This window comes from Sorex fumeus, unplaced genomic scaffold, assembly GCF_029834395.1.
Source record: "Sorex fumeus unplaced genomic scaffold, SorFum_2.1 ptg000048l, whole genome shotgun sequence".
Lineage (NCBI taxonomy): Eukaryota > Metazoa > Chordata > Mammalia > Eulipotyphla > Soricidae > Sorex > Sorex fumeus.
This window is the reverse complement of record NW_026606105.1, coordinates 9950079-9977121: the sequence shown is the minus strand read 5'-3', so window position 1 is coordinate 9977121 and position 27043 is coordinate 9950079. Positions and strand designations below refer to the sequence as shown.

Below are 27043 nucleotides of genomic sequence, written 5' to 3'. Positions count from 1 at the left end.
GTGGTAAGAATTAAATTGGTTGATACTATAGAAAGTATTCAGAATAAGGGATAGCAATGATTTTTACATTTTCCCCCCTCAAAAATACTAAGGACAGAATTACTTTTTAAAAATGAACTGAAGGCATTTTTAAAAATGCATGTGTGGGACTGAGATTGCAAATGCCTAAATGTGATGGTCCCTGTCCAATCCCCAACACGGGCTACCCTCCCCTAGCAACTTTGCGTGCAGCCCTAGGATGCCACTAGCACTTCTGGGGGTAGCCCTGGAGACCGGCGAGCACTCCCTGGTGGCTGAGTCAATCCCAGGTGCCAAAGGGCCCTCGGAGCACCACATCCTTGGACCCTTCCGTTACAGCAAACTCCAAGTCTGAGTGGCTGAAGCCTTGCTGGGAAGCAAAACTGCACAAATCTCACCACTTGGGAAAGTAAAGGGAGTGGTGGTTGGGCGTCTGTCTTGGCTTTCCACAGTGCAGGTTTGTTGCCCGGGTCTCATTCTTTAGGTTCTTCCATCAGATACCACAATTTATGCAGATGCAATCTGAATATCAAGCTTGGACTCATATGTCACATGTGATCTGCCTTTTGCAACATGCCTCTTTAATTTGCTTCCCACACCAAGGCATCCAAATCCCCTTGGCGATTCCTTCCACCTCCCCGTGGCCTCTCTCTCCAAACCTCATTTCCCACTAGTCTCCCTGACGCAGCCAGCAGACCATTCCAAATCCTCCTCTGCCCCAGGACAAAAGCCTCACAGATGTGCGCAGAGCTGGCACTGTGAATGCTCACAGCACCGTCATCCAGTCCCAGCGGGATGGTGGGTCTTTCTCTTGGGGGACCAGAGGCAAAAAAAAAAGGGAGGAGGGGGGAAGGGGATCAAACATTGAAGGCAGAAAAAGGAGGAAGACAGAATAAGCCATTGAAATCAAAAAGGAAATGCATGAGTGAGATTTCTATCAGGACACACGGTAGGGGGCGGAGGGTTGGGAGTGAGGGGCACAAAAACAAAAGAGCAAAATGTGCAGGGTGGTAAAAGACTAAAACAACACAAAAGTCTCTTGGAGGGGGTGAAACGAGGGAGGAGGGGGTGGGGGGGAAAGAAATATGGTTGAAAGGAGCTGAAAAGCAGGGATGGCTGTGGAATTCGGCCTGCCTCTTGCTCCACCCAGTGCCTGCGGAACTGCAAGCCTCCCAGCCTTTCTCTACGCCTAAAATTCAGTTCTTCATGAAGGGAAGCAGCATGTTGTACATTTCAGAGAAGCCCCAAAGAATACGCAGGATGATAAAGCAAACAAACTAACAAATAAGCAAACAAACAAACACAAAACCCTCAAGCCTCTGGGGACCCCTGATTTCTTAGAGCCCTTGCTCATGGAAATCATCTTTTATAATCTTAACTTTTATGACTTAGGGCATCTGAAAACCCCAGAAAAAGACATGAACCAAATAAAAAATCATATGGATATATTTTATTTATATATAAATATATAGATATAATCTTATATATAAGGTTATATATAAACCTGGAGAACTGAGAGATTGGAGAGTAAGAAGACTATCTTTCAATCTCTGGCACTGCATCACTGTCCTCCCATTGTTCATCGATTTGCTCGAGCGGGCCCAGTAACGTCTCCATTGGAGACTTTGTTGTTACTGTGTTTGGCATATCGAATACATCATGGGGAGCCTGCCAGGCTCTGCCGTGCGGGCGGATACTCTTGGTAGCTTGCCGGGCTCTCCCAGAGGGGTGGAGGAATCGAACTTGCATCGGCCACATTGGCTGCGTGCAAGGCAAACGCCCTGCCGCTGTGCTATCGCTCTAGCACTACGCAACATTTTAATTCAGTCATTTTTTCTCATTCACATGAACGCAAAATGATCAGACTTCTCTCTCATCTTTTTTTATCCCCTTATCTAGTATACAGTTCACCTGGATAATTTCCTTTGATTCAGTGGCCCAAATCCCTAAATTTCTATCATACAAACTTCCATGTGGTTAATAGTAGAGATTTTCTAATCCTTCCTCTCGTTAGCACTGGTAAGATCTAAAGAACGTGAACACTCCCAACCCCTCCCCTGCATCCTTACAGGGATGCTAAGCAAACTCTTCTTATAAATAGATTTAACTGTAATGAGAACAAGCAAACATGTCAACTGATATTATCAGTTGTTGATTTTTCCATGTGTCCTCAAAAGAATTTCGAAAATAAATGTATTCAAATCTTAAAAAAAATCAGACCTCAGGACTACAAACGTTATTCTGATTCTTAGGTACAATGCCAAGTCTGATATTCATCTCCAGATTCTGGCCGTACTGAGGTCTCTTGGGAAAAGTCAGTTTTCTTTGTCCAACCAGAGGAATTCTAGGGCCATCACCATCACTCAATTAGGATAGACTAATAATTTGTTTCACTCAACAGAGATCACATTAAAAAGAGGATTTCTGAGTACCAAATGGTCATGCTTTTTGTGTTATTGTCTCTCACTTTGAGAACACTGCAATGTAAAGAGATTTCTATGATTCAAAAGAGAAGTATGATTCTGCAGACAGGTTTCAACTCCCCAATGCACAGGTCAATAGTAGCAGCAACCACAAATACTGAACAATGAAAGCAAAACCATGACAGTGGTAATACAACCTAGAGTCCTCTGTGCATTATCTTTTCTGGAGTTACTTATCCAAAACCTGGCGAGAGGCAGCAGCATATATAAAAAAAAAAAAGTCCCAGGGGGCTGGAGAGATAGCACAGAGGGTGACCCAGGTTTGATCTTGGCACTCAAGCCCTGTTGGGAGTGATCCCTGAACACAAAGCCAAGAATAAGCCCTGAGTGGTTTTTGGCTCCCAACAAACAAATATTAAAAAAAAAAAGCTAAAAACCAGTCTTTTAGATTAGACGATCCATTCATTATACCCAGTGCTTAGCTCTTAAGAAACCAAGGTGAATTAGTCTAGTGACTGTTAAAGATATTCCCATCTATATACCTGAATAAAAAGGAAGCACTGACATGGATCTTATAAATGAAATTAACAATGTCCATCAGAATGCTTACTACTTTAATGACAACCAACTAATATATTCTGTTTACATTATTTGACCATCAAATAATGTGTTACTTAGTAAAACTGTAGTGATCCTTGAACCGCAGATTATAAGATTTAGTTCCAATAGAAGAGATAGACTGTGCTTTACCATCACCACTGTCCTCCTAGCTTTCCCCTGGCCACAGAGTGACTCTGGGGAGGTTACTGTGACCACAAAAATTATTGGAGAGGTCACTGTGTGGAGCTGAGTACATGAATATTTCTCGTTAGAATAAGTAGTAAACTAATGTACACAACTAATGATAACATCAGTAAGACAAGCAGTCTCCTCTCAAGAAATTAACAAAACTCTTCACTTTTATTACAAAGAACCCCATTGCATAATTCATGCTTTATACAAGGGACAAGGGATCCCATTGAAACTGAGTCAACATTAGAATATTAGGTTTGAGTCAAAGCTCTAGAAGACCAAGGTGCCAGCCAACCTACATATGTATACCAACCTACAGTGGGGGTGGGGAGATGTGTATAAATGCACGACAAGTCCTAGATATTCTGGGTATAACAGAGGTTTTTAAAGGTTATTTTAATTAAAAAAATTTTAATTGAATCACCATGAGATACAGTTACCAAGTTCTTCATGACTGGGTTTCAGTTATACAATATTCCAACACCCGTCCCTTCACCAGTGTTCATTTCCTACCAATGTTCTCAGTTTCCCTACCACGACACCCTTTCCCACTGCCTGCCTTTATGTTCTCTCTCTCTCTCTCTCTCTCTCTCTCTGTCCATCAGAGAGGTCATTATGATTTGCAATACAGTACTGATAGATTGTTTACCCCTTTCCCTACTCTCAGCACTCAATTTTTGTCTAGAGTGGCCATTTTCAACTACCATTGTCATAGTGGTCTCTTCTCTATCTCCCCACACCCCCAAGCTTGCCACCCCCAAGCTTCCAACAGTGGACCAGTCCTCCCAGCCCTTGTTTCTACTGCCCTTGGGTACTAGTCTCATATGGTTGGGTTTTTTTTATATCCCACAAATGAATGCAATCATTCTATGTCCCCTTCCTTTTGACTCATTTCACTCACCAAGAGTCTATTACTTAGATGCAGAAAAATGGTGTATTGATAACTGAGAAAATTCTGTGAGAGTAAAACCTTCTTGTAACTCATCACTCTAGAGGGGATTTGCTTGAGGAGAGGTTTTAGTTTAGAATAATTATCTCCCCAGTAAAGCATGAGACATACTTATGCTAAGTGGGGGGGGGGGGGGCTACTAAAGACTTTCCAGAGTTAAAGAACTATTGCTAAGTAACCTGAATGTTACAGCCAACTTATATCCTTGTCCTTAAGAAGCCAAAATGAGTATCAAGGGACTGGAAATGAAATGGCCAAGTTCAAAAGAGATTTTATTTATGAGGACAGAAAAAACGAACAACAAAGAAAGCCTTCCTTTGCTACAAAGGAGATCTCCCAAACGGGATTCCAGGGAAAAGAGGACACTCTTCTCCTTTAACATTTTCTTAACTAGGGAGATGTATGAGCACTTTTTATCAAGTTTAAAGTAGGAAAGTGAGTAAGTTGGGGCTTAGTGAAGAGCAGGATGTTGAGATGATCAACTCTGGCTGGTCCAGGTTATTGGCATATCCGGGGCCCATACTACTGATATTCCAACTTCACATACCAGTGATTCTTTCCTTTAAGGCCATTCTTCTTTGAAACTGGCCTGGTCTCATTTCCTGATGTCCTTTATCATTAGGACCCCCAACTATAGGAAAACATGAACGCCAAGTTCCTGCGAACTTCAGGAGTTTACAGTTAAAGAAAGTCTTCAGTAGGAAGCTTGCGATTAGAATGGGATGTGGGGTAGGGGGAGGGCAGGGGATAAGTTAGGGACTAGGACAATGGTGGCGGGGAAAGTATCTGCTCTAGAGGCAGGCTGGGAGACAGGAGGAAAACTGGACAGTTGGTGGAGGAAAGTGGACACTGGTGAAGGGATTGGTGTTGGAGCACTGTATGCCCGAAGCCTAATAATGAATAACTGAGTAACTCTGAAATTTAGGGTCATTAAAAAAATAGTAAGGTAGACTCATCACTTTCAGCTGAAGAAGATGGAGAAGGATTGTAAGATTTTAAACACACAGTCACAAATTATTTGCGGCTCCTCTTATAAATTGTCACTGTCACTGTCTTCCTGTTGTTCATCGATTTGCTCAAGCGGGCCCAGTAATGTCTCTCTCTATCGTGAGACTTGTTGTTACTGTGTATGGCATATTGAATACATCACGGGTAGCTTGCCAGGCTTTGCCATGTGGGCGAGTTATTCTCGGTAGGTTGCCTCCTATAAATTAGAGGAGTATATTCCCCTGTGCCTTGAGACCATCTCTGTAGTTGAAACGGAGTATTTTGCAGAGGTGATGTGGATCTTTCCAGACTGGCTTCAGTATGTGGAAAGCTTCTAGCTCCTTTTTTGCCCTACCAGAAGCCTCAGGCTCTCATGCTGTAAAGGAGGCTGGGATGAAAGATCTGATGCAGAGAAAGGCTGAGGTGTCCAACTGTCCCAGCAGAGAACCCCTGAATCCATCAAAACTGACTGCAGGGGACCCAAGAGAGAGAGTACAATAGGCAGGAAGTTTGCTGACTGACTGGAATAAGAGATGAATTGAGGCATGAGGCCCTAGAAACAGTACCAATAAAAGATTGAATGTACCTAAACTTTTCAGGGCTCCAATCCAGTCCCCAGGTGAGTCAGAAATCCTATAGTAAGTGCCATCTTACTTTCATTCCTTTTCCTAAAAAAACTCTTCTACCACAATTTAGATCAAAGGGTCAAGTCAATTTTTACACAAAGAGAAGGTACCAAAGATGAAGCAAATGATCCTCCACAACCCAAACACACAAAAGGAAAGATAAAATTCCTTGTAAAATTAGAAAGACTAAGTGATAGAATATGTTTAGTCTAAATGTCTGGGATATTGTATGTGTTGATAAGTACTATAGTACGACATCGATTTATGGCTTATCAACAAGCACGAGAAATACACTGTTTTAAATTTAATAAAGCGCATGATTCCATGGTTTCTTTAACCTGCAACTGTGTGGAAACAGTGAGTGCAAATGATTTTTGTTTTTATGCCAGTCTCTAACAAGGAGCTCCTGTTAGTCATTTCCCAAGTGTCTGTGGAATGATTGAATGAATTAGTGAATGGAATGAGACAGGCTTGCTGAGTTGAACAAAAAGGGGAACAAGAGGAACACAAATGTTTACTAATGCTTTTCATACTGATAGCTATATTTTTAGACTGCAAAGAGGGTAGCCATGCGCTTACTACTAGACTTCACACAAAGAAACTCTTCCAGGGTCTCTGTGTAACTCTACCTAGCAGAAGGGGAAAGGGTTTCAGTCCTTCTTCCTTAAACGAAGCAAGCCACACAGACACTATACCACCTTATTCAAAGAAATACTAGGAACACAGATGCTGAAAGTTATGGTCAAGTTTTGGTATTGATCATATGTTTTAATGCCTCCACAGGGCCATTAGAAGAATCCATAGCATGTGATACCTCCAGTAAGTGATCCAGTGGGAAGTTAGAAACTCTAGTTAGGAAGCAGCTTAGGAGGTGAGCATGGCTGCCACCAAGGTCAGGAAAATATCTGACATTTTGAAAGAAGTATAACCTGGCTTGAAAAATAGGAGATTCAAACACTGGCAAGAGAGAGGGAGGGAAGAAAGGAGAGAGAAAGAGACAGAGAGAGAGAGAACGCATAGAAAGAGCAGAGGGAGTGAGAGTAGAGAGAGAGAGCAGAGAATAGAGAGAGAGAAAGAGCGAGAGAGAGCAAAAAAGAATATGAGGGGCTGGAGAGATAGTACAGTGGGGAGGGCATTTGCCTTGCACACAGTCAACCTGGATTTGATCCCTGGCATCCCATATGGTCCCCCAAGCACCACCAGGAGTAATTCCTGAGTGCAGAGACAGGAGTCACCCCTGAGCATCACTGGGTGTGACCCAAAAAGCAAAAAAAAAAAAAGAGAGAGAGAGAGAGCGCAAATGTGAGTGAGCACATGATGATGCCGTATGTATTAAAAAATAATTCAATGAACCACTAAAAATCTTAATATGAAACTTATTTTTATGAATAGATTGGTCACTTAGATGGTGATGGTTCGCAATCTCAGCTGCTTCAAAGAAACGAAGAAAATCCAAGAGCGTTTCTGCTATTCTTCAGACAGACAGCCTGGGTGGAACCAAGTGAGACATTTCAGTTTCATGGGTCCGCGACCTGGGTCGGCTGAGCTTACTTACCGTGGTCAAGAATATATTTCACAATCTCCCCATTGCCAGTTTGGGCTGCGTAGTGGAGGAGTGAGCAGCGGTCTGGTCCCTGAATTAGCAGGCTGCCTCCATTCTTATAGCTTTCTATTAGCTGGAAAAGAGACAGAGAGAAATAATTTCAAGCTGAGTCCAGAACTAAGACAGCAACCTGGTGATAAAGATTAAAAAAGAGAGAGAGAGAATAATGGAGCAAATCACAAATGTTCTCAGTCTCAGAGGACACAAAGTCAAAGAGATGAAATAACGTTCCCGGGGTCTGTGTGACTCAAATAGATGGTCAGTACCTCACTCAATTCTAGAGAGCATATGTGCATATTGAACTGCCTCAGGAAATGGAAACATGCTGAATTACTTATTTTTTTCCTTTTTTCTTCCTCCCATTTTCTTAGATGAGCACTGGTCTCCATACCAAGGGAGTGAGAGGGAGGGGTATGAGTGGGATATGAGAACCAAAGCATCCACATACGGACTCAGCATTTCCTGGCATGAGAGAATAAGGCTCGAGGTAGAAACAGCTTGGGGTCTGGAGCTAGGCTCATTTGCTGTCCTTAGTCTTTTAACAGACTCTAATGAATCTCGTTACTAAATATAGAAGCATCTTGTCATCTTCCTATATAAAATGACACACATATATTATGCATGTATGCATATCACATACATGCACATAGATGGCTCCTTTTACCTGAAGATCCACACTCAACCTGCAGCTTTCTATTATCCACCTAATACTTATTCAGTGAGGCTAGAGTTGATCCATGGGATGAGAACCAAAAAACTTCAGAGAACAGAGGCAGAAACCCAAACTACATAAAATAAGAGGACAGACTGTGCTGTGAAAAAAATACCCTAATAGATTTTTTTTTAAGCCGGAGACTAAGTAAGTGGTTAGATGATGATGTGGTTTAAGTTCATGAAATATTAAACATTATGGGAAGTGTAAATGACTTCTTGCTCTCCATGCAGTATATCAGAGGACTAGCCTTTCTGGGACCTCTAAAAGGTACTTTGGGGACAAACAAGAATCAAATAATCAAGCAGGTAATGAGAAAAAGGAATGTGTTTACCACCAACTAGTTTGATGGTACATGATTACTAAAAATAACCAAACAGTTTGGCAGGTCAAAGAGATAAACTCAGAGTTCATACATTGATTCCAGTGCAATCTTAGAACTGACTTGTGCCAGGGAGCAGGAAACAAAGATGAAAGTGATTCAGTTCCTGGCCTGAAAATCATGACAGTCGGTGGGGAGAAAGAGGTGTAAAGAATTACATAGGAATGAAGAGGAACATGATCAGATTATCATAGGGTCTGTGGAAAGCAGAACGCCTCGAATGGGAACAGGGTCATGGAAGACTTCATAGGAAGCAGATCACAGGAGTGTTGAATGCAACTGAGGAACAGAGTGGGGCTTTCATCCCTACCCTTCGGGGCAAGGGGTCAGGAAGTGGTGGCTAATAGTTTTCCACAAAAATCTAAGAGAATCTCTTCTATTCAGTGGCATTGTCTCGCGGTGACACCTCCCTTCTTTGTGAGCTGACCCACAGAGGATTCAGGCTCAGCAGAGCAGCACAGACCCAATCCACCATGCCTTGATTCTGCCTCTCTGTGGTATTCTTAGAAACTGTGAACACTCATAACGCGTGAGAGCACCTTATGCAGCTATGGGACGAGAGCTATTCACAACATACTTCACAACTGCGTGGCTCCTGACGCCTCTATGCTCTGCCCATTCCTTTGTGTGTGCTCCCTCTTACTCTCAGTCTCGTGTGTGTGCACACACATGCACATATATAGAGCTTACTACTTCACAGTTCCAGTGTGTTCCACACAGAAGAGAAAAATCAGAGAAAATCGAGAAGGAAAGAACAACATATTGGGGGAAAGCACTGTAGCACTGTCCTCCCGTTGTTCATCGATTTGTTCGAGCGGGTCCAGTAACATCTCCATTGTGAGACTTGTTGCTACTGTGTTTGGCATATTGAATACATCATGGGTAGCTTGCCAGGCTTTGCCATGTGGGCGAGATATTCTTGGTAGCTTGCCGGGCTCTCCAAGAGGGGTGGAGGAATCGAACTCAGGTCAGCCAGGTCGGCTGCATGCAAGGCAAACACCCTACTCCCCTACTCGCTGTGCTATTGCTCCAGGAAGGAAAGAAAAAGAAAAGTGTGAAAAAGGTGATCCCAGAGCCCATAGGTTTCATCTCTTAGCAACTAAATTATTAAATCATTTCTTAGTTAGGAAACAATTTACAATGAGTGGACACAGCAATTTCACAGATCACAAATACTTTTCTTTCATGTACTAATGAAAGTATGGTAATAGACTTAGGAACCTGAAACATGCACATGCAAGATAAAACCAAAGGTTTCAAATTGGCAAAATTTTGCAAAATTTTCTACTTAGAAATTCAGCATGTAAAGGCATAAATCCCTACTTATTCCCTCATTTTTTTTAAATGAGAGTTATTGTAGTATTGTAATTCTTCCTTCTTTAAATTTTTTTTATTGAATCGCTGTCAGATACAATTACAAAGCTTTCCTGTTTTAGTTTGTTATACAATGATCAAACACCCAACCCCCCACCAGTGCACATTTTCTACCACCAATGTCCCCAGTATCCCCCCCACCCTATCTCACCCTTCACTCTGCCTCTATGGCAGACAACTTCCCTCTTACTCTCTCTCTCTCTCTCTCTCTCTCTCTCTCTAATTTTTGGCATTATGATTTGCAAAACAGATACTGAGAGTCCATCATGTTTTGTAGTATCAACACACATCTCCCATCCTGAGCAATCCCTCCAACCATCATTGACAATATTGACAATATTTCTTCACTCTTATAGACCCTCATGTTAGGTCTCAGAAAGTGTGGGATACAGTATAGAACTTCTTTAATCCACTGCTGGGAATTGATACCAAACATATAGGTACACTGAGAGCACTTTTCTCCTTTGGATTCCTGGTAACACTATGATTTTGAACAGTGTGGATACCATATTCGGGATTATATCTCGATAGTAATACTTCAATGGTAATTTTTTTTTGCTTTTTGGGTCACACTCAGAAATGCACAGGGGTTACTCCTGGCTCTCCACTCAGGAATTACTCCTGGTGGTGCTCAGGGGACCATATGGGATGCTGGGAACCGAACCCAGGTTGGCTGTGTGCAAGGCAAATGCCTTTCCTGCAGTGCTATTGCTCCAGTCCCCTTGATGGTAGTTTTTTAAGATGCTAGGCACTTTCTTGCCTTTTGCATCCTGCTGGTAACCTGCTACAAATACAGAAGTGTTCATTTAATGGATATATGGGAAAAAAATAAAAGTTGTGTACAAGGGCATTGCTTCCCTACTTTTTCTTAAGGCTTTAGGATTTTTGATCTACAGAGACACAACACTCTTTTATGTGATGAATAAGACAAACCCTGACCTACGAACTGGCTTATAGTATATATAGAGTAGTCAGTGCAGTATTTGGCTATGCAGGGATATGGAGGCAGTCATGAATTGGTACATGAGAATGACATGTGAGCAGAAAAAGCGTTTACAATACTTATTGATAATATTTGACTTTATTAACATATTTACATCTATATTCTAAAAAGAAATCTTTAATCTTCACCTATCAACTTGTAATAAATAAAAATTTGGGCTGCTCTCTGCTCTCTTTTTCCAATCCAGGAATTTCAGGGGCATGCAGTACATTTAAGTAATCAAAGCAAATGTAGTCTGGCAACCTTGCATAAAACCTTTGCTACTAGGAAATGTGCAGAAGCTATAAAGACTTCTCTTACCCACTTTGCTTAATTTTTAAAGAATATCCCTTTTCTTTCCACTCCACCAGCATGGGCAACAGGGTGAATGGAGGAGTGAGGAGGAAGGAGATTGAGACTGTGGGGAAGGGGGTGATAAATGGTACATGAGACCATAAAAATTCAGTTGCAAAGGAAGTTGATTCAAACTCCTTAAATAACAGCCAAAAGTTTCGGCAGGAAGATCTCTTACCTTCATAAGATCACCAGCTATTACTGCCTGCAAAATTGCTGTGAAGACAAAAGAGATGGCCCATTAGTAGAAGACTCTCATTAAAATATTAAAAAAGAAATAAAATCATATTTTTGCAAAACAGTCTACACAAGGGGCAGGAAGCAGCAAAGACGAATCATGTCAATGGAATAAAGTAAGATCTCCTTTTTCCTTCTCTCTACCCAACTACTTATTCTAAAAATTATTCTAGAGTCCACCTGAGCCCCATATAACTCTATGACAGCAAAGAAAAATGGAGTCACACATTGGGTTTAACTCAGCTTCTAGATCTGTAAAAGAGCAAATCCAAATCTTATAGGATTGTTGAAATGGTTAAATCATATAAATGTTTTAGCTTCTGCATTGATCATTCATGTTTTTCCTCTATTATTTCCAGTTCCTCTCACCTTTCTGGGTGTTCAAGAATCACCAGTAACTTTCTTTGTGTGCTTTTTAAATGAAAAATATTACCTGCTGTTTTGGAAATCAATAGGATCATAGAAAATGAAAAGAAAGTAAACCTATCTGAATTATTCTCTTAAAAATATAAGCCTATGTTTAGCCATGGATTCATTGCCTACTCACAGGATAAGAAATAAGAGTCACAGATAAACCAAACTGATTGTAGCAATATATAATCAAGGGGGAAAACTGAAGTATAATGATATGTTCATTGTCATATGGGAAATAGAGGGGAATGATAAAATATAACTGGTAGAGGAGAAAATGCGTATTAATAGTGTAAGGCAACAAAAGCAAACAAATAAGTGGGGGGGTGATATCAAACTAAAAACAAAACAAAACAAAAAATACCCTGCAAAGCAAAGTAATCCAATAAAATATAGGCCAGCTTCCAGTGAGAGAACAAAACTTTAAAGTCACACAACATATTAATACCCGAGTACATAAAGAATTTATACAAATCAACATCACCATGTCCTCCCATTGTTCATTGATTTGCTCGAGCGGGCCCAGTAATGTCTCCATTTTGAGACTTGTTGTTACTGTGTTTAGCATATTGAATACATCACAGGTAGCTTGCCAGGTTTTGCCATGCGGGCAAGATTCTCTCGGTAGCTTGCTGGGCTCTCCGAGAGGGGTGGAGGAATTGAACCCGGCTCGGCCAAGCTGGCTGCACACAAAGCAAATGCCCTATTGCTGTGCTATTGCTCCAGCCCAAATTAGAAGATTCTAGATTCTAAATCAACATCAAAAATGAAAAATCTGACTGGGAAATGGACATTTTTTCTGAAGAGACATTTTTTCCAAAGACACATAGGTGACCAATTGGCATGCAAAAATGTGCTCGCCATCACTGATAATTAGAGAAATGCAAATCCAAGCTATGATGAGTTATGACCTCAACCTTGGGAGAATGGCATGTGTTTAACCAAACAAACAAGACAGAACAAGTGTTGCTGGAATATGAAGGGAAAGGAGTAGTCAAAAACCTTTGGTGGGTACAAAAATTGTTTCAGCCTTTACTGAAAATAGTAAGGAGATACAGGGTTAAGGCTCTTGTCTTGAATTCAGTAGACCCCAGTTGATTCCTGGCACTGCATATGAGCCCCTGAGCACAGCATCAAAAATAAGCTCAGGGCACTGCTGGGTTGGCCCAACCCCCCTCCTGAAAAATCACCTAGCTCTGTAGTACTGTCCTTCCGTTGTTCATCGATTTGCTTGAGCGGGCCCAGTAATGTCTCCATTGTGAGACTTGTTACTGTGTTTAGCTTATCGAATACACCACGGGTAGCTTGCCAGGCTTTGCCATGCAGGTGAGATACTCTTGGTAGCTTGCCAGGCTCTCCAAGAGGGGCAGAGGAATTGAACCTGGGTCGACCAGGTCAGCCGTATGCAAGGCAAACTCCCTACCCGCTGTGCTATTGTTCCAGCCCACCTAAAAACAGAAATATCATTTTATCTAGCAATGCCACTTCAAGGAATATATCTGAAGAATATGAAAGCAGCAATTGGAAAATATTTTTGCATCCCTATGTAATCATCATAACCAAAACAAGGAAATGACTTTTAAAACCATCAGGTAAAGAAGTCATCAAACAAATGCCAGAGAAATAGCTTAAGTGGTTAAAAACAAATGCCTCAAAGATATAAGACCCCGAGTTTGATTCCTGGCACTGTACAACCCCTTCCAACAGCACTGCTGGGAAGGGTAGTCATTTTGTCGTTCACCCCAGGGAGTGTCTCTATTTAAGAAAAAAAAAAGGAGCTGTGGTGTATAGGTGTGTATGTGTATATATATATTTACATACATGTGTGTATGTGTATATATATAAATATACGTGAGTGTGTATTTACTCTAAAATGGAATTTTGACTTTTCAACAATATGAATAACAATAACAATATGAATAGAATCTGAAGTGATTAAGTGAAAGACAAATACTGGATGGTTTCATGCTATGTGAACTAAACATAAAGCAAATGAACTGAACATAATAAAAATAGCAAAAATTTCCCTTAAGGGTAAAACTGTGATTGCCAGAGAAAAAGTGGAGGAGAGGAGGTTACTGGACTAGGTGGAAAGAAAGAGGAAAGGTGGTCAGTTTGATGATGAGTGGCACTGGAATTTTGGTGGGATGTGCAGTGTGGTTCATACTGAGGTATAAAGCTGAATTTCTGAACGCTATACAGTATTAGAAACCAATGGTAATACAATAAATTTTTGTTGGTTTTTGTACCATACCCAATGATGCTCAAGGGGTTACTATTGACTCTGCACTCTGAGATGTCACTCCTGGAGGAGCTTGGGGGATCATATGGGATGCTGAGGATTGGCACCAAGTAATGTGTGCACCAGTTGTGTGTAAGGCAAGTGCCCTCCCAATGTACTACTTTCCCCTGCAATAAATTTTACCTAAAAAACAGAATACTAGGGCCACATTTTGTACAGTAAGTCCTACTAGCCCACCAGGAATGTTCCCTGAGCACAGAATCAGGAGTAAGCCCTAAGCACCACTGAGTATGACCCCCAAACAAAACAAATATATAAAAACAAAGTATTGTGTTAAAGGATATTATTCATCTACAACAAAGAAAAATCTATACACAAAATTATACAGGACCATACAGGCCAGTAGGGCACTATGCTAGGTAAAATAAATCAGATAGATGAAAGCAAATACAATATAACATCACTTGTACGTGGAACCTAAGAAGACAATACCCCAACCCTCTCAGAGACAGAGAGATTTCTGTTTGCTAGACATTGGGGATAGGCAGAAATGGGCAAAGAATGTCAAAAGGTACATACTTCTAAATTCGCCACCTTCTCTGCTTCACACATCACAAATGGCAAGAGGGTTGGGGCCAGAAAGATAACACAGTGGGTAGAGTACTTGCCTTTCACATGTCTGACCTGGGTTCGGTACCTGTACTGTATGCTCTCCTGGGTCCTTCCAAGAGTGATCCCTAACTGCAGAGTCAGGAGTAAGCCTTGAGCACTCCTGGTGTGCCTCCCCTCTGCTCCCCACCTCCCCCCCAAAAAAAACCACCTCCAGCAACAACAAAAAAAAGTTCTTAAGGAGAAAATGAAGGGAACATACAAAGGTCCTTAAGTATGTCAATGTGATTTTTACCCTTCCCTTCTAGAATAGAGCTATGATGTTCTCTCGGCATATTTTTCTCCCTAGGACCCATATTAGGATATTAGGGCTCCTTTCCACATCTATACCAAACTCAGTCACAAGCAATATTACTCATGTATGTTTGTTTCCAATAGCCTCCCAGTTCAAAGTCCCCATGAACAACTAGAAGCTCATATAACAGAATCATAACCACAAATGAATTCCAATTGTACTGAAGATGGAAAGCATGAATATTTATTTTTAAGTCAAGCAATACACTCAAGGGTAGCTATTATGCAAACATTAGGCACAAGGCCACTTCTCTCTCCTGATTAATGTCCTTCCTTATGAACACAGTTGTTTAAGATTTCCTCTGCATAAAGAACTTGAACCCATTAGTATTCAACTCCAGACAATAACCTTCTGAAAGATCAAGCTTAGAAACAAATAAGGAGTTGTTATGATTACAGTATTATTCTTTATTATTTCTTTAGTCCCTGAGAGCTTGCATGCTTGTCTTTTCCAAAAATCCTTTACACTGAGGAAATAATGCCAACTCCCCCCTGACCTCCAGTTTCAATTCAAAGAGGTAAGGAGAGTCCAAGTTTCCACAGAACATAAAAGTTATTGAGTAGACTAATAACAAGTTTCCTAGACAATTAAATCATACTAGTTTAGTTAGACATATTTGACAGGAAAGCAAAAGTATAGAGAACTAGAAAAAGTTCGGTTCTTTTTAGAGGTTAGAAGTTGATCTATTATTTCATACAAAATAGTTGATTTTTCTTTTAATGCTTCAGACATGTCCTTCAGTGTCATCTAATAACCAGCAAATGACCCGAGAGAGACCTTTGGAGCTGAGAAGTAGGTCTCTGAGAAGGAATCACTGGTTTCCTTCTCACAGTTCTTTCTGGAGTCTGAATTTCCAAGAGCCCAGACATGCTCAGGCATCTGTACAGAAAAGGAATATGTAATTCTGAAAAACAATATAAGGACAAGAGGGAATAGGCAAGTTGATGCTAAAAGAAATTGGCCCCAGAGGAAAATTTCCTGAGAATGGGCTTAGGATATGCACCCAGGATATCCAGAAGATAATTCTTTGGGTCTGCTCTTCCTTTATCTTACCATCTTGCATGTCTGAACCCCAATATCCACTACTTATTCATTCCCCCTAATCAAAAAATATACAAAGAGAAGGTTTTCCACCTTTTCTGGACCTCCTATTTAAGGAGACCCTGTATCCCTGCTTCCCTAGTCTTTCCTCTCTTTTTCCAAAGTTTCTACTGAATTCAGTCATCTTGACCCCTGCTGTCAGCACTGATGCTTAAGGACAAGCACCTGAGCATGCTATAACATAATCGCCTGGCATCATCACTCGGTGAGAGCAGTTCAGGTTGGACTTCCTGCTTCTGTCAGACCCAGGCTGGAGGTTGTGCAGATGTCCATGCTCCATCATCTCTGGGAGGTGGGAGCTTAGGGACAATTCCAAATGAGGGTGAGATCTACAGTTTCAAATCAAAGTGCATCTCCTGAAGTGTCCTGGGAGTAACTGGCCAAACCCCAAGCAAGGTGGTGTAGGAAGCTTCCATCTCCTCACAAATAAAGACAGTAAAACCTGTCTCTTTAACCCAGGGAAAGTAGACACAAGGCCAGATATATTGCCCCATAGTTGGAAGCCTGCCTCATGAGCTGGGGGAGAACGCAGCTGGAATAGAGAAAGGATCACTTAGTCAATGATGGTTGGAGAGATCGTTCCGGATGGGAGATGTGTGCTGAAAGTAGATAAAGGACCAAACATGATGGCCTCTCAGTATTTATATTGCAAACCATAATGCCCAAAAGTAGAGAGAGAGCATGGGGAAAATTTTCTGCCATGGAGGCAGGGGGAGGGTTGGAAAGGGGGGGTATACAGGGAACATTGGTGTTGGAGAATGTGCACTGGTGGGGGGATGGATGTTTAATCACTGCATGATTGAAACTCAAACGTGAAAGCTTTGTAATTGTATCTCACGGTGATTCAATAAATAAAATAAAAATTTAAAAAATAGTATTCTTTACTTAAAAAAAAAACAACTGGTCTCTTTGATTCTCAGTAAATGAACCGATCTTCCCCTCTAGGGCTCCAAAAGCCATTCTTCATTCAACCATATTTTGTTTTCACTTTTAATGAGAATCAATCAATAGTTTTTTAGAGTTTTGCATTGGTTTTACCCCTAGATTTTCGTCTGCCAAGGAAGACTCTCCCACTGTCAACTGTCCCTCCAGGACCAGAGTCCAGAACTCAGATCTGTGTTTAGCCTGCAATAAGAATAAGCCCACAAATAAACCACATGAGAAAACTAAGGCCTGGGATGTGCATGGACTTCTCCAAGGTCATACAGTTTGTTCAAAATCCAGCGAAGAAACAAAGGGAAGCTTGTGATTTTATATTTTCTTTTGTTCTGAAGCCGACTCAGAATTTCTCTCACCGTGCTTTCCTCCCCGCCCCCCATTTGTTTAACTTAGGATGGCAGGTGGTGGAGTGCTAAATCTTAAAATAAACAACTCCAAAATAAATGCTTCACAAGTGCATCACATAAACAATAAAGCCAAGTCAATTTATGACTTTAAGTGCCAAGTCTTATTATGCCAAAGGAGACACTGAATAATGATCACATCCATGCAAATGTTCCACCTGCAATTCCCTTGATCGGACCAGGTCCGGACTGTTCATACTCTTCCATTATTTAAAGTTACTGACGGCTTAGCCACCAGGCAGTTTGCATTGCCAGCTGCCCAGGAACCTACATCTCTGAAGTACATATTTCTGCACAGGTTTCTTCTGTATTTTCCTAACAGAAACATTTTTCCTCTACATGAGTAACCAAACACGCTACTTTGAGCAACAAAGTGTGAAAGCTTAGCTCCCCAAAATGGAATTTAGCATAATCATCCAACAGCAAAGGTAATGTAGCACATATTTAATGGTATGGATAGCCATTAAGTACGGCTGTGAATTATGCTAATCAGGCACAAATGAGAAGCAGCTCATGCAAATGACTGTAATTAATATTATTTTTACATAGTCATACTGCATAAGAAAAGATGAGGTGAGATAAAGAAGGAATTAGATATTTTCTAAAGATCTCTGCATTTTAATCTAGGCCTAGAGGAGATTTTGACAATTGATAATATGTTCCAAGTCACTTGCTAATAAAAATAAACACGGAGAATGTTTTATATTACAGTGCTATAGATTCAGTTTTTCTCATAATGGCACACAGATCTGAATGTTTCTCTTTTACTGTGTACCAAGCCATCAAAAACATAGACGATGACTGATTTTGTTCAGGATTCTGCAACATGGACCAGATGCAGTGGAAACTGATTGGTATCAGTAGTACGTCTGACAGGATCACACGCAACTCAAACTGGATACCGGATACTGCTGGTTTTAGCTGAAAACTTGCAATCTTCTAATGTGGACTTCTATGGATTCTCTTCTGAAATGGTGGCTGGGTTTGAGAAGAAACTCTCCCAAGAGGGCCCAGGGAAAGCCATTTTCCATGGAAAGCCTAGAGGGCCACTTTTTTTTTTTAATGTTTTGGGGAAGAGCTCAGGGCTTACTCCAGGCTCTGCAATTGGGATCACTCCTGGTGGTGTTTAGGGAGAACAAATGAGTCCATGGAGGTTGAAACTTTTGAAAATTATTGACTATCTGCAAGGCAAGGGTCCGACCAGCTTGAATATCTCTCTGGCCCCCTAGAAGAACACTTTTATTGAAGTTTCAGCTCATATTCGAGGAGAAGAAGAACCTCATGTCTCAGTGGGAAAGAAGTCAATGTTATAATGAAAGATATGTATGTATGGGACAGGAGAGAGGCTGCAGAGATATTTGGAAAACACAACCCATGACTTCATATACTTGTATTGTGATGGGTTGTGAGTCCTGAGGTTGGTGTTGACTTGTTAGTGCATGAAAGAGGCCTGTGAACAACAGTTCTTGAAACCTGTGTCACTTAAGGCAGTGGACTCTGTATACACTGAAATGTGTTTTGTGCTATGAAAATCCTAGGAATATTAAAAAAGAAAAAAAAAAGACCAAGACTGGCTTCTTTGGTGAACCCTTCCAAGAACGGCAAGCAGAAGTACAGAAAGATAAAAATTATGAGACCAGATTAACTATTTTGTCTAAGGTGAGCACCATACAAACCTTTAACCATCAGGTGTAAGAGCAGAGACTACTGTCTCGTCTTCATGGGACAACCCCCGGCCACTCTTGCCCACCATGCCCAGTTAAGCAACACTCACAGAATTCCACTCCTCTGTCCCTCATGTTCTGCCCCGTTTACAGAAATATGGGTGAAGGGTCCAGAGTAAGCACCCAATCTAGTTTAGCCTCTCATCACCATTGGTGGCACCAATGACATCCAAAGGACATTAAATGTTGGTGTGGTTTAATATCCCAAAACATGGGTGCCAGATTCCTTTCAAAGTATGCAACCTTCGATGGGAGACACAAATATGTTTTGTTTCTAATGACAGAGCTAATCTTTCGATTCAATTAGCTCCTGTTAATTGAATGTATAAATGTATACGGGTTCCTTCCATCTGCTGCCGCAGTCCTTTTGAAGCTACTATTAGCATGGAAGAGGTTTCCTGTTTGGAGAATGAAGCAAACAGTCCCCATCCAGTGTTCCTTCCTGGCAGATAGCCTCCACCTTGCTGCCAGAGGAACAGGACGCGCTGCTTTCTGAAGCAGTCTGTTACACTTCTCTTATTCTCCACTGGAATTAGTTATGAATAGAGCAGGGACCAGATGTCTCTCCAGAACATCCCATTTGTTTATCTGCTGTTGTTAAATTGTTCTCTGGTTGTTCCACATGTCTAAATCCCATATTTGCAATTAAATCACCAACTTTGGCATGGTGTTTATGTTTTAATTTTTTCTCTTTGTTTTAATCCATATTCCCTTGTTCACTGAAAAGTCAATGATACAAGAAATACATTGAATGTGTAATATTTATCCATATTGATGGATATTTGGTGCCTGGTGGAACTGCTGGCTCTCATTTTAATGTTCTTTGAATTGTATCAAGGAAGGCATTCCAGGCAAGGGGAGAAAGTCCACTCTCCTGCATTTGGTACTCAATTTCAGAACAGAAATATTTTTGAATATTTTTGGGTACTTAATAAGGCTTAAAAATTTTGTCTTTCCACCTGTTTTCCCTATGCGGTTCTGTGGCTGCCATCCTCCAGAGACCATTGGACAGTCAGGTTTGGGCCCTCAGTGATGAGACACGTGGGGCCTCACGGGATGGGGGAGCCAGCTCTTTTCTCCACATCCCAACAAGACCCCGAGTTGCCACCCACAAATGGCCTTTCTGACTCCTGATTAAGCTGCTTAACGGCCATGATCCCAGAGACTCAGGAACAAATCTCGGAACCCAGCAGGTTTTGTCAGAAATCCCTCCAGATTTAAGTGTTAAAATTTTGAAATTTCAAAATCGCACAGCCACAACTGCAGCCATGCAACATCATATGTTATTCTTAACCAGCAACAGAAAACAAATTGTCTACTGTTGCCCTTTCAGCAGATCTGAGTGTTGGGGTAAAATCCCAAATAATAATGGTGGGTCTGATGTCAAAATATTGAGTGTGATCAAAGTAGAGACAGAGTAATGTGGAAATCATCTGCGCCACAGGTAAGGGGAATGTGTGGGATGGGGGTATACTGCGGTTTTTGGTAGTGGAGAATGGGCACTGGTGAAGGTATGGGTGTTTCATTGTATGACTGAGACTTAAACCGGAAAGCTTTGTAACTGCTCTCATGGTGATTCAATAAATAAAATTATAAAAAAAATTTAAAAATCCAGCAAACATCAATGCAAGTATCTCAACAGATGAGAAATGTTTCTCGCCAATCAAAGCCCTAATCTATGATGCATGTTACTTCAAGAATGTTGGTAGTATATGGGGTAGGTGCTGTCTCCCTGCCTTCTCCAGATGGAATCCTGGCGACCATGAGCTTTTACAAGCATGGCTCTGGCATGCGGGTACCAGGATTTTTTTCTGAACAGTGCAGCCACACAAGTGGCCATGCAACATTTCTTGATATGTAAAGTGATCAATGGAAAGTAAATGATCTAGCATTTGTTCATGAAAATTAGGGGTGAGTGGTGGTGGGAAAATCTGAGCAAAAGATAATGCCCAACCGAAATACATCTGGACTGTGTATTTACCTATGGTGCTATGCCACCCTGGGAGGGGAAGGGTGTCTGTCCCGCCACCTGTCCCCCTTTGCAGCGGCGACATGGTGGCCTGCATCTTTTAGTGCCTAATGAACAGCCAGGTATGAGACTGCATTGACGAGGCACGTGGGGCTTCATGGGATAGGGGTAAAATCAGCCCTGTTCCCCGCCATGACAATGCTCCAGGTTGCCATCCTCAAACGCCTCCTCCGGCTTCTGACCGACCATGATCCCAGAGGCACACATATCAATCTCGGAACCCAGGGATTTCTGGCAGTAATCCCTCTAGGTTTATTACTAAAATATAAGAAGTCCAAATTTGCGTGGCCACTATTGTGGCTACATGACATTATACGTGCTTCATAATCAGCAATAGAAAACAAATTTTCTAAAGATATCTTTGTGGCAGGTCTGAATGCTGGGGAAAATTCCAAATAACAATATTGGGTCTTTTGTTGTAATATTGAATATGATCAATGGAGAGAGAGAGAGATAGAGAGAGACAGAGAGGTGGAAATCTTCCACACAGGCGGGAGTGGGTGGGAGAGGGGGGTATACTGGGGTTCTTGGTGGTGGAAAATGTGCACTGGTGAAGAGACGGGTATTTGATCATTGTATGACCGACTGAGACTTAAACTGAAATGCTTTGTGACTGTTCTTACGGTGATTCAATAAAAAAAAAGAAAAAGAATGTTGGTAGTGAGCCTTAATTCAGCATTGGAACAAATGTCATGGTTAGGGGCTGGAGGGCACAGCAGGTAGGGCGTTTGCCTTGCACGTGGCTGACCCGGGTTCGACTCCCAGCATCCCATATGGTCCCCTGAGCACCGCCAGGAGTAACTCCTGAGTGCAGAGCCAGGAATAACCCCTGTGCATCACCGGGTGTGACCCAAAAAGCAAAAAAAAAAAAAAAAAGGCATGGTTAATTAATTTACACTTTTAGCACTGGGTTAGAGAAGATAAGTTTATAGATTAAGGATACCATGGGGTCACAGTCTTTTATAATCACTGTATGTTTTGTTCAATGCCATCTATGTGTAAACCATGTGCTTATAGTAATGGGTGTGGATGTATTGGGCGGGGTGAAGGGGGTGGGGGTGCGGGGGGATGCCCTGGGAGCAAAGAGGTTCTATAAGATTCCTTCCCAAGAATCTACCCACTCAAAGTTAATGTTCTCTTTAGATAAGATCTATTAAAAATACTTCTGTATATAGTAGGTTAACATATTTTTAATGTGTTACCTTTAAATATACAACAATTTCCTTAAATCCTGCAAAAATATAAATTCATTTTAATCTTGTGTGATCAGTTTTGCAGAATCCTATCTACCATTTCTGTTCATAAGTATTAAATAAGGGAGTATTTTTCATATTTGGAAAGGGTTCTAATCTGATTATACCTTATCAAATTCACAAACTCAAAATAATTATAGTTTACAACAATACTCTTTCTCCTTCCAAACAGCTGAAAATAGCAATAACACATACTAAAACGCTTAGTGTATTGTTTGCTACTTTAGCAATGGAGGAGATTTAAAAAAAAACTGGTATTCTGCAAAACTCCTTCATCCTAGTAAGTTGCAAGAATTTAATTTAGATTGACTAACTTTACTTTTGCTTTCATGACTTGTGGATGATAAAGTGAGAATCCTGAGAGAGCAGCGGAAATGGAAGAACTAATAAATAAGGTCTTTGTTAGCCTCTGAGAAGAGCAGAGCCGCCGAGGAGGAGAGGAAGCTTGGTTGGCGTATGTGCCAAATGACTTCTACAGAGCATCTCAGAGAGAGTGTCAGGGCTTACACATCATCCTCGCCTCGATGTCTGGCTGGCATTCCTCCTGTGATAGGTCTTGAATTCATTTGCTGTGTTTGAGCAATGCCTTTCAGGACCTCTAAAAGGGACGTGGGTAGAAAAAGTGTGCTCATATTTCACTCAGCCAGGGCTGCAAGCAGATCTGACATGCTCTGAAAGTGATGGATGGTTATTGGCTCTAAGCAAACATCAGGACTGCATGGGAAGTGGTGGTGAAGGCCGGTATCCAAGAACAAGGGTGCATGCTGCAGAGCTCAGAAAAAGATGAGAGGCTTACTGGGCATCGGGGCACCGGGCTGCACAGTCAGTGCCTTATCAGTGCACAGCAGCTCCTTGACCATCTGTAAGATGAAGATCTTTGGAACTGAGAAGAGATTTAGCCCAGACACACCTCAGTGAAGGAAAAGTAAGCCACAGGAGCCTTCACAGAGGAGAGGTCACGTCTACAGATATATATCAGCAAGATGCACATATGGCAGAAACTCACAAATTCCCTGAGCCTGCTCCCACTTCTAGTAGGAAGACAGTCAAAATTATTCTATCTGCAATTAAGTTATAATAGGTAACAAACTTTGACTTCATCTCGGTATATGAGAACTATTCTTTGGAAGCATTAAAAAATGAAGCATATTTTTCAGATACAAAAAAATAAGTCATGCATTTGATTTTGGTACTGTGATAAGTTAACCAAGCCATCTCATGCCTCAGAAACAAGATTTGTAAATTAAACAGAGATGAAGCGTGCTCAAATGATACAAACAATAGACTTTAGTGGAATAGTCTATCTTCAATAAGATTTAGTTAAAAAGCAGATTTTAATGTTATGAAGAGAAATAAACACTAAATATTCATTCTTTTTAGAAATCCACATACTCTTAAGGAAAAATGGGACCCGACAGTACATAGAGTAGGGCATTTGCTTGCACATGACTGACCTGGGTTTGATCCCAGGCATCTCATATGGTCCCGCAAGCTCCACCAGAAGTAATTTCTGAGTGAAGAGCCAGGAGTAACCCCTGAGCATCACCTGGTATGACCAAAGCCTTCCCTCATCCCAAAAACAAATGAAAAAAAGAAAGAAAAGAAAAAAGGAGGAAAAGTAAGGGCCAGGGAAATAACTCTAGTGGTGGAACACATGTGTAAGGTCCCGAGTTTGATGCCTATCACTGCTTGACTCTCAGAGGACAGGGTGTGGTTCTGGTGACTGCTGGAAAGGCTATGGTGGCATCTGCCCCACACTGTCAATCACTGTTAGGAGTAGCCCAGGTTCCCTGAAAAACTCTGGAAGTGGCCCCTATAAAAAGAAAAAGAAAAGAAAAAACATTACTTACACATTCAAATGTTACCTCTATTTGTCAAAGAACTAAATGTTGTAGAGAAGGATTTTTCTGAAGCTGTTATAAGAACTTGTTCAAAATGGGAAGATTTTCACTGGAAGAAAAGATGAGAGAGAGCTTTTCCATAGACAAGAATCTACAGGAATAGGGAAAGAAGTGGCACATTCACTCGATAAACGAAGACCCATCTGAAAGAGATGGCAGGGAGAAAGAAATGGGTCAAAAACAACCATCCATAAAACAAAGATGAATATCAGAGCTGCAGGGTTTGCCTTGTAGGCAACAGACCAGTTCAATCTCTAGCACTGAATATGATCCTCCAACTAAAGCTGAGAGTGATCCCTGAGCACAGGGCCAGGAGTAAGCTCTGAGCAACACTGGCCCAATACCAACACCCCCCACTACCACCTCGTAACATTAAAATTTCCCACAGCAGGGATGGTCAGAATCACCTTAAGAATTCACTCAAGTGTGAAAGATAAACAAAACCAAGGAACAAATGAAACAAGAACAATACCCCCTACTGAAAGCACAAATTAGGGTGGCCAAAAGGGAAGAGAAAAGGGGGTAAATCAAATTTAAGAGTTCAACAGTGAAAGGATGAAAATTACACTTGTGGTGGTGAACGGGATGCGGTATAAATGGATGTTGATGCTGTATGGATACTGGACACCTGAAACCTATACCATGATCTAAAACAATGTTATTTCAAAAACTTTTTTATTTATTAACTTTGTTATTGAATCACTGTGAGATAGAAACTTATAAAACTGTTCATGATTAGATTTCAGTCATACAGTATTCCAACACCCATCCCTCCACCGCTGTACAGTTCCCAGCACCAATGTCCCCAGGTTCCCTCCTGCCTCTAGGCAGACACTTCAAAAACATTTTTTTTAAATAAAAGGATACGGGGGCTAGAGCAATAGCACAGCGGGTAGGGCGTTTGCCTTGCACACGGCCAACCCGGGTTTGATTCCCAGCATCCCGTATGGTCCCCTGAGCACTGCCAGGAGTGATTCCAGAGTGCAGAGCCAGGAGTAACCTCTGTGCATCACCGGGTGTGACCCAAAAAGCAATAAATAAATAAATAAATAAAAGGATACGTGTAAAAAGGGCAAGCATATCAGAGAATAACTCTTTGTATCAATGGCAAAAATCACTAAGCAGCCTCATTTTTTCAGAACATATCATTGCCCAAGACTCTCTCTTCTTCAAGAGTATGGGGAATACTGTCTGCCATGGAGGCAGGGGGAGGGTGGAAAGGGGGGGGGTATACCAGGGATATTGGTGGTGGGGAATGTGCACTGGTGGAGGGATGGGTGTTTGGTGATTGTAACCCAAACAAGAAAGCTTGTAACTATCTCACGGTGATTCAATAAAATTAAAAAAAAAAAGACTCTCTCTTCTTCAAAGACAAAAAGGTTCTTTGTATAAAGAAGGAAAGATGGCCGGGAAATTAGAAGTTGCAAGAAGAAAGTCTTTGGGTGATCCCTGCTTCAGAAGAGTGGAAGAGTGGTTGGTTAGAGAAAGAAAGCTAGAGAATAACATGGTTTAAATAGTGTCTTGTATGAAAATGACTCTGATACATTTTTTGCAGCAGTTAAAATTTTTGCCTTCATTCATTAGGATGGGGGACGGTTAGAAATGCCACCAGACTGGGCAAAACTAAGTGGATTCTGATTGATTGAAGCCCTTTCACCATAAGCACTGGGGCTTTGCTTTATTAGGCAGGAGAAGCTCTGCGCAGCTGCATAATTAAAAGGTAATGTATTCTGTTACCTTGTTCCAGAGAGCTACCAGTGCAGAAGCCGCCTGCAGCAGTGACACCCCGGCAACGCTGATTTCCTTTCTTTTCAGAAAGGTGGGGTGCCCGGTGAGCTAGGGGAAAAGCAGGGCCATTTGTCACCAGGAAGCAGAAATGACAGGCCAGCAAGCTTCTACGGGAATTGGTGCAAATGCTCCATCTACAGCAGGGTGGATACGTGTTTCCCGAAAGTTTTCTGGGATGGAAGATGGTATTTTCCCATTTCCCTCATGTTTCACTGCTCTGTATTTCACTCCTGGCTCAGAGGCCTGAGTCTATAAAACAGAATGTTCTTAGCGATCAGTGGGTCCAACGTGCATCATGACAAAGTAAGGTCTGTGGGAAGTGATCTGCCTGAGATCCCCCAGTCTATGAAGGGTAGAGGGAGAACCTGGTTCTTCAGACCCAAAGACGGAGATTTTTGTCCTCCTTTGACCCTACCAACCACTTCCCAGAAAAGCACAAGTCATTCTTCGACCATGAGGCTATAACCTGAAAGAAATATTGAGTTCCAGTAAATGTACTAAACAATGAGTTTGAATAATTTCATAAGACCATGCAAATATGATGTACCAAGTCTATAGAAAAACATATTCAGAAGTACATTCGGGGAAAAGCTTACATTGGATTTTTAGGCTTTCTAGTCAAATGGAAAACAGATCATTAGAGCAATAAGAACCCTCAAAGAAAGAAAGTATTTCAATAAAAAATCTCAGTATACCTGGCTTCCCTTTGATTCCACACATCCCAAATCATATAAAAAAATCTTAAAATTAGCACAGTAAACTTTTAATAGTAACCATAACTTGGAATTTCATTTTTGCTATTATAGGTGATTATATGGAGACCAAATCAGGCATTTATCCCATTCCTG

At 41.4% G+C, this 27043-nt stretch overlaps 1 protein-coding gene across 9 annotated transcripts in view; it reads right to left on the bottom strand.

The window, feature by feature from the left end:
• DGKI (diacylglycerol kinase iota) overlaps positions 1 to 27043 on the bottom strand; it is a 512024-nt gene that overhangs the window by 11554 nt on the left and 473427 nt on the right. For all 9 annotated transcript variants that reach the window (XM_056123879.1, XM_056123870.1, XM_056123875.1 and 6 more), the window contains 2 exons: positions 11381 to 11418; positions 7351 to 7471 (listed from right to left, as the gene is read on the bottom strand). In XM_056123879.1, the coding sequence (XP_055979854.1) occupies positions 7351 to 7471; positions 11381 to 11418 (159 nt within the window). The remainder of the gene's footprint in view (positions 1 to 7350; positions 7472 to 11380; positions 11419 to 27043) is intronic.